The sequence below is a fragment of the Schistocerca nitens genome, chromosome 1 (genome assembly GCF_023898315.1).
Source record: "Schistocerca nitens isolate TAMUIC-IGC-003100 chromosome 1, iqSchNite1.1, whole genome shotgun sequence".
NCBI classification, from domain to species: domain Eukaryota; kingdom Metazoa; phylum Arthropoda; class Insecta; order Orthoptera; family Acrididae; genus Schistocerca; species Schistocerca nitens.
The window spans coordinates 240,482,003-240,490,023 of NC_064614.1; the positions used below are offsets into that span (position 1 = coordinate 240,482,003).

Consider the following 8,021-nt stretch of genomic DNA (forward strand, 5'->3'; position numbering starts at 1 on the left):
CCATATTTCAAAAGCTCCTATTCTCGTCTTATCTGAAGTAGACGACTGGAAAACCCTGGCCTGGTCTAATGAGTCCCGAATTCAGCTGATATGAGTTGATGGTAGGGTTCGAGTGTGGCACATGGTCCAAGAAGCCATGGACCCAAGTTATCAACAAGGCGCTGTACAAGCTGGTGGTACCTCCATTACAGTGTGGGCTCTGTTTACATGGAATGCACTGAGCCCTCTGTTCAAAAAACAAAAACAAAAAAAAAGTCACTTACTGCAAATGGTTATGTTCCGCTACTTGGAGACCATCTGCAGCTATTCAGAGACTTTGCGCTCCCAAATAGCGATGTAATTTCTATGGATGACAATACGCCATGTCACGGGGCCACAATTGATCGCGATTGGTTTGGAGAACATTCTGAACAATTCGAGAGAATGATTTACCCATCCAGATGGTCCAGCATGGACAATACTTAGAGGTCAGTTCGTGCACAGAAGCCTGTTCCGCCAACACTTTCGCAGTTATGGACGGCTATAGAGGCAGCATCACTCAGTAATGCCGTAGAGGACTTCCAACGACTTGTTGAGCCCATTCCACGTCGAGCTGTTTGCACTGCACCGAGCAGAAGGAGTTCCGGCACGATATTAGGAGGTACCCCATGACTTTTGTCACGTCAGTGTAAAGTAAAAACAAACCGGTTCAAATGGCTCTGAGCACTATGGGACTTAACATCTGAGGTCAGCAGTCCCTTAGACTTAAAACTATTTAAACCTAAGTAACCTAAGTACATCACTCACATCCATGCCCCAGGCAGGATTCAAACCAGCTACCGTAACAGCAGCACGGTTCTGGACTGAAGCGCCTAGAACCGCTCGGCCACAGCGGCCGGCAATGTAAAGTCACGTGGGCGGCAGCCGACCATGTTGATACTTAACAGTCTTATTGCATACAGGATGGTTTTCTCGATAAAAAAAATCCATGCTTCAAAAATATATTGACTTCATTCCTCGTAATATGACGCGTTTAGGACTTAGCCATCTTCAGATATCTAGGAGTAATATGGTGCACGTAGATGTGAAGCTTACAAAATGTGCACGTAACAATCAAAATCTTTAGAAAAGACTTCCTAAGACGTAAATTTATATTCGATGTTAACAGTTAACGCTATCTTCTTATTGCCAGTCTACATTCTGTATCCTCCATACTTCGGCCATCGTCCGTTATTTTACTACTCAAGTAGCAAAGCTCATCTACTACTACAGAATGGATCCATCACTCTGCAGCGGAGTGTGCGCTGTTCTGAAATTTTCTGGCTGGACCGGAGCTCGAACCTGGAATGTTGCCTTGCGCTGGCAACGTTCGCATCAGCCGAGATACTCAGGCACGACTGCCGGCCCGCCCTCTCTGTTTCACTTTGACCAGTACGTCTTTCCTAACTTTACAGAAGTTCTCCTGCATACCTACAGGGAGCACCTCTGGCAGAAGCGACATCGCAGAAAAAATACTTAAGCAAAAAAAAAAAGAAAAAGTAGTTCAAATGGCTCTAAGCACTATGGAACTTAACATCTGAGGTCATCAGTCCCCTAGACGTAGAACTACTTAAACCTAACTAACCTAAGGACGTCACACACATCCATGCCCGAGGCAGGATTCGAATCTGCGTCCGTAGCAGCAGCGCGGTTCCGGACTAAAGCGCCTAGAATCGCTGGCCCACAGCGGCCGGCTCTTTAGCTACAGCCTCAAGGATTGTTTCCGGAACGAAATTTTCACTCATCAGCGGGGAGTGCGCTGATTTGAAGCTTCCTGGCAGATTCGAAGCAACTACACTCCACTGCAGAGGGCAAAATGAAAGGAAACGCTTTATCAACTTCAATCGTTTTCTAATACTTAATAATTAAGGATGGAAAGATTTTATGCAATAGCTATAAAACACGCTTTTTGGAGCTATGGGGGAATGATGTGAAACAATAGAATAGCCAAATGCAAAGTTCACTAAAAATAATATCTTAAATGGTATCCTGCCACAAACTGACTCTATGGATAGCGTTCCAAAACCTACATATGCGTACTGATTTTCGTCATTGGCATAAAAAAGGTTCTGAGTAATACGTTGCATGTGTGAGAGTTGTTGCGTAAGGATACACGAACAAGACGTGCAAGCAGATATGTGATATTAACATTTCTGCGAATTTTCTCATTAGAATGCCAATATTCAACAATAGGATATTTACAAAAGCGCTATGGAATAGGTATAAATTCCCAAATGCGCTTCACTGTACAAAAAAAAGTAACGGATAGTGTCCATCTTGTTCTTCTGTATCTACGTAGACTAAACACAAAAATACTTGTCTCTTTGGAGTTCTACTACCTGCCAAGAAACTATCTTGATTGGTGTATGTAATATGCAAAGCGCCTATTCCATACTCGGGACATTCGTAAATCTCACGGAAATTTCGTATTCTCGCTTGTAGCATCTCATAAAGAATGTGAAAAACAATTTGTATGGTTTGTATGAAAGTTATATTTCAGTTTTTCATCGTGTAAAGTAGAAAAATTATATTTTCAAATACATTTGTCTAAAGCAGTTACATTATTTTGTTAAAAGAAAACGTTCTTTGCTGACCAAGAAAGCCTTTGCAAGTCAGAAGTATATTGTCTATAACGTTTAAAAAATATTTTGATAGGGTCCTTTAAAGCGCTTTAGAGAAGACAAGAACAGACAGATGGGGCAGTAATATCCCGCATCTTCTGCCTTTCTGCCAACAATAAAGACAGTGCAAAATTATTCGAAATTTTCGTCCGTTGCCTTACAGTAACTAGCAAGTGAGCCGTTGTGGTCGCCAGAGTGAAGATCTTATGCAGAAAGCACTACTCACCGACAGCACCAGCAGCACTAGATACATGGAGTAACGCTTCATGTGAGACTCCGTTCGTAGTCACAGCGATAGTGTGAGAGTATCGTTCCGCAGAGCCATGTCCGTCGAGTTCGCCGAACTCTGTTGACGTACCACGAGACTGGTGGCTACTGGCGTGATATTCATCGCCACTTCGCTGCGCCAGCTCCGTCATCCGCAACAGTCGTCACATCCGATAAGATATCCGATCGGACCTCTTTGGTGGAGAGATTATGAGTTATCACAAGACGGCAAGTTATGACAGCCCGATACAAAGGAACGACCGTGTCTTTGAACATACACGCATAATAATTGACGTGTTATACATATGTTACTCTTTGCTGAAGTGACACTAGCGCAAGTCAGAGTACTTAAGTATATTTACTTCGTAAAATATCGAGCGAGGTGGCGCCGTGGTTAGCATACTGGACTCGCATTCGGGAGGACGACAGTTCAAACCCGCCTCCGGCCATCCTGATTTAGGTTTTCCGTGATTTCCCTAAATCGCTTCAGGCAAATGCCGGGATGGTTCCTTTGAAAAGGCACGGCCGACTTCCTTCCTCATCCTTGCCTGATCCGATGCGACCGATGACCTTGCTGGTTGGTCCCTCCCACAGATCAGCCAACCAACCAGCTACGTAAAATGAAGAATGAGTAACTGTTAAATCCTTGTAATGATGCTACGAAATTCCTGGCAGATTGAAACTGTGCGCCGGACCGAGACTCGAACTCGGGACCTTCGCCTTTCGCGGGCAAATGCTCTACCGACTGGGCTGCCCAAGCACGACTCATGGTCAGTACCTGTCCTCACAGGTTTACTTCCACGAGTACCTCGTCCCCTACCTTCCAAACTTCACAGAAACTCTCCTGCAAAACTTGCAAGCTAGCACTCCTGGAAGAAAGTATATTGTGGAGACCTGGCTTAGCCACAGCCTTTCTGAGGAGAGCTTCTGTGAAGTATGGAGGATAGCAGACGAAATACTGGTGGAAGTAAAGCTGTTCGGAGAGGTTCTGTATCGTGCTTGAGTAGCTCATTCGGTAGATCAACTGCTTGTGAAAGGTGAAGGTTCTGAGCTCGAGTCTGGGTCCCGCACACAGCTTTACTTCATTCTGGAATGAACTTCATTCTGGAATGTTACGAAATTATTTACTCCAGAGTATTCTAACAATCAAAATGGTTCAAATGGCTCTAAGCACTATGGAACTTAACATCTGAGCTCATCAGTCCCCTAGACTTAGAACTACTTAAACCTAACTAACGTAAGGACATCACACACACATCCATGCCCGAGGCAGGATTCGAACCTGCGACCGTAGCAGCAGCGCGGTTCCGGACTGAAGCGCCTAGAACCGCTAGGCACATCTTGAACTTGGTCATTATAGTACCGGAGGCGTATTAGAAAAGAAAACTACATTCACACACCTTATTGGAGGGTGAGTGTTGTGGACTCCGCTCATAGTGCTACAGCTCCTGGAGAGTGGCGTTTGGCGAAGATAACTCTAGGCCAGACTTTTGGATGCGAGGAGTGTGACAAAGAGATAGAGGCAGAAATAGATAGATAGGTAGATAGAGAGATAAATATAGATAGATAGATAGATAGATAGATAGATAGAGTGAGTGAGAGAGAGAGAGAGCTCGGAGCGAGATGGAGCACTGAAGGCTTGTAACTTCGAATTGTTTGTTTTCTCTGTTCAATAGTAGGAGTTCCAGCATACGCTTAATACCCTAAAACATAAGTATGTTTGTAGGCTTACTCTACTTTTTAAATTATTTAATTAATGTATTTAAACAACATCTGTTACTATACAGGAACCTTATATACCATTAATCAAATGTCAGTTTTAATACAATTTGAAATGGAGATGCCTTTGCCTTCTACAATGAAGAGCGAAAGAAACGAGCGTAGGTTTGCGTATTCAAATACAGAGATATGTAAACAGGCAGAATACGGCGCTGCGATCGACAACGTCTATGTAAGACAACAAGTGATGGCGTAGTTGTTAGATCGGTTACTGATGCTACAATGGCAGGTTATCAAGATTTAAGTGGGTTTGAAAGTGTTGTTATAGTCGGCGCACGAGCAATGAGACACAGCACCTCCGAGATAGCGATGAAGTGGGGACCTTCCCGTACGTCCATTTCACGACTGTACCGTGAATATCAGGAATCCGGCGAAACATCAAATCTGCGGCTGGAAAAAGATCCTGCAAGAACGAGACCAACGACGACTGAAGGTAATCGTTCAACGTGACAGAAGTGCAACCCTTCCGCAAATTGCTGCAGATTTCAATGCTGGGCCATCAATAAGAGTCAGCGTGCCAACCCTTCAACGAAACGTAACTGATATGGGCTTTCGGAGCCGGAGCCGAAGGCCCACTCGTGTGATGACTGCTTGACACAAAGCTTTACGCCTCGCTTGTGCCCGTCAACACCAACATTGGACTGTTGATGACTGGAAACATGTTGTCTGGTCGGACAAGTCTCGTTTCAAATTGTATCGAGCGGATGGACGTGTACGGGTGTGCATGTCAGTAGGGGACTGTTCGAGCTGGTGGAAGCTCTGTAATAGTGTGGGGCGTGTGCAGTTGGAGTGATATGGGACCCCAGATACGTGTAGGTACGACTCTGACCGGTAACACGTACGTGAGCATCCTGTCTGATCACCTGCATCCATTCATGTCCATTGTGCATACCGACGGACTTCGGCAATTCCAGCAGGACAGTGCTGCACCCCTCATGTCCAGAACTGCTACAGAGTTGCTCCAGGAACACTCTTCTGAGTTTAAACACTTCCGCTGGCCACCAAACTCCCCAGACATGAACATTATTGAGCATATCTGGGATGCCTTGCAACGTGCTGTTCAGAAGAGATCTCCACCCCCTCTTACTCTTATCCCAGCAGTATTATGGTGCCGATTCCCTCCAGCACTACTTCAGACGTTAGTCGAGTCCATGCCACGTCATGTTGCGTGTGCTCGTGGGGGCCCTATACGATGCTAGGCAGGTGTACAAGTTTCTTTGGCTCTTCACTGTAGTTTTAAATATAGGCTTTGACATGGCAACTAACTTCAACTAAAAACGCCAAACCAATGAATCTAGAAATTTGATTTGGCATTTTCTTGAAGGTAATTGTCATCTCAAAGCATATATTTAAAAATAGAAGGTAAAAACATTTGTCCATTATTGTGCCGAAACTGATTATTTCTTAGTTATAAAATGAAAATTTGAGTCAGTTTCCATACCTGAAAGAGCAGAGTGAATGTGCTGCGGATAAGTACAATGTGATCGAACAACAATAATAAAATATAATGCAGATTCCTGGTGAGACAGAAATAAGAGTTGATTAGTTAAAAACAGTCACATTCTAAAAAATGAAATCTATAAGTATTTTTCACATCAAAATAAGTCTGGCTCTGAGCACTATCGGACTTAACATCTGTGGTCATCAGTCCCCTAGAACTTAGAACTACTTAAACCTAACTACATCACACACATCCATGCCCGAGGCAGGATTCGAACCTGCGACCGTAGCAGTCGCGCGGTTCCGGACTGCGCGCCTAGAATCAAAATAAGTCTCTCAGTGAACACCTTCTAGAGCTAAGAACACTTGCACATAGTTAAAGAGGCCTACATCACTCTGAGACGACATACGGATGAATACAAGGCTTTTTATCCATAACATTTATAAAAGGCATAACAATGTTACGGTAAAAGAATCAGATTAATGGTATGTATCAAATGTTATTTAAGGGGAGCCGGAGGTGGTCAAATTCAAAAAATTATGATTTTTTTTTTTTTGCTACCGAAAATTAATTGGAACATTCCTCTTTAATGTAAACTTTGAATTATTGTTCTACTCGCCCTAGAAGTGGATTACCATTTTCCCCCACGCCTGCAGAGGAAATGGGCGGCCGCTGAATGCATCTAACACCCTCTCGTGACTTCCTGGCGAACTGCTTGGGATTTTCTCCGCCTGTTACGCATACAGCGCCTTATGTTACGCATACAGCGAGTGTGCAAGGGTTGGCTACATTGTTTTCTGTGACAAATATTACCCGTATTTCCTTACAGCTTACTCCTATTTTCCTCAGAATTTCGAACATCTTGCTCCATTTAATATTGTCGTACACTTTTGTTCTGGTTACGATGCCACGTTTTAGTAACCATGTACATAAGAAGAGGAAGTGCGTAGGGAAAAGAAAATTAACACTAATACCAAGTTGCGATACTACAATAAATAAGAGCGCGGAACATCGTCTCTTTGCTGTTTACCGTTTCGAATTAGTTCAGTGTTGCGCCTGTTGTTGGTAGTATTATACTTCTTGTGTAAAGCGGGTAATATGCAGTATGTACAAGAATCAGGAGGGAACAATAAAACCAATTTTTCATGACTTATCACAGCCAGAATTGTTACACAAATGTCTACACGGAAAGACGCAGAATCCTAATGAGAGCGTAAACAATTTCATTTGGAAAGTGATTCCTAAAAGGGTGTTTGTAAGCATAAAAACACTGCACTTTGGCATTTATGATGCAATAGCAACCTACAACCAAGGGAACAGTGTGAAGTGTGAAGTTCTGAAGGCATTAGGATTTACAGCTGAGGTGAACACTGTACGAGCACTAAGAAATATTGACAGAGAAAGGATAAGAGGAGCAGAAAGAAGAGAAAGGCATATCAAGTATGATGGAACAACAGGCCAGAAAAGAAGACAGAAGAGGAAGCTTATGGAGGATGAAGAAGAAGACCCTGATAATCCATCCTATAGTGCAGGAATGTATTGAGAAACTTTGATAGCCATTTCCCGTAAATTAGAATTTTTCGAATATAAGGAACATTTTCTCAAAATCCACTCAAGCTAGAGAGATGAAATTTTTATACAGCACTCCTAGTGGTCAAACTTACATTGTAACACAGCCATTTGGCAATATGTTCAGTAGTTTCATTTCAGTTTAATTATAAAGCAATTATTTGTAAAAAAATTTGCGTCGTTAATAAAAAAAATAATTGCAAGGAAACTAGAAAAGATACTCCAAAATCCCTCTGTCATAACTGCAATACTAAACCACTCTATATGTAAAAAAAAATTCAAATTTTTCTATTTGGTAGTTTATTCATAAATGTTCCTCAAACTTA

At 42.9% G+C, this 8,021-nt stretch overlaps 1 protein-coding gene across 2 annotated transcripts in view; it reads right to left on the reverse strand.

The window, feature by feature from the left end:
• Positions 1–3,002, reverse strand: part of LOC126235224 (calcitonin gene-related peptide type 1 receptor-like) — a 302,741-nt gene extending 299,739 nt beyond the window's left edge. For both annotated transcript variants that reach the window (XM_049943963.1, XM_049943956.1), the window contains exon 1: positions 2,866–3,002. In XM_049943963.1, coding sequence (XP_049799920.1) covers positions 2,866–2,907 — 42 coding nt within the window. In that variant the 5' untranslated portion in view covers positions 2,908–3,002. The remainder of the gene's footprint in view (positions 1–2,865) is intronic.
• Positions 3,003–8,021: the final 5,019 nt, after the last annotated feature.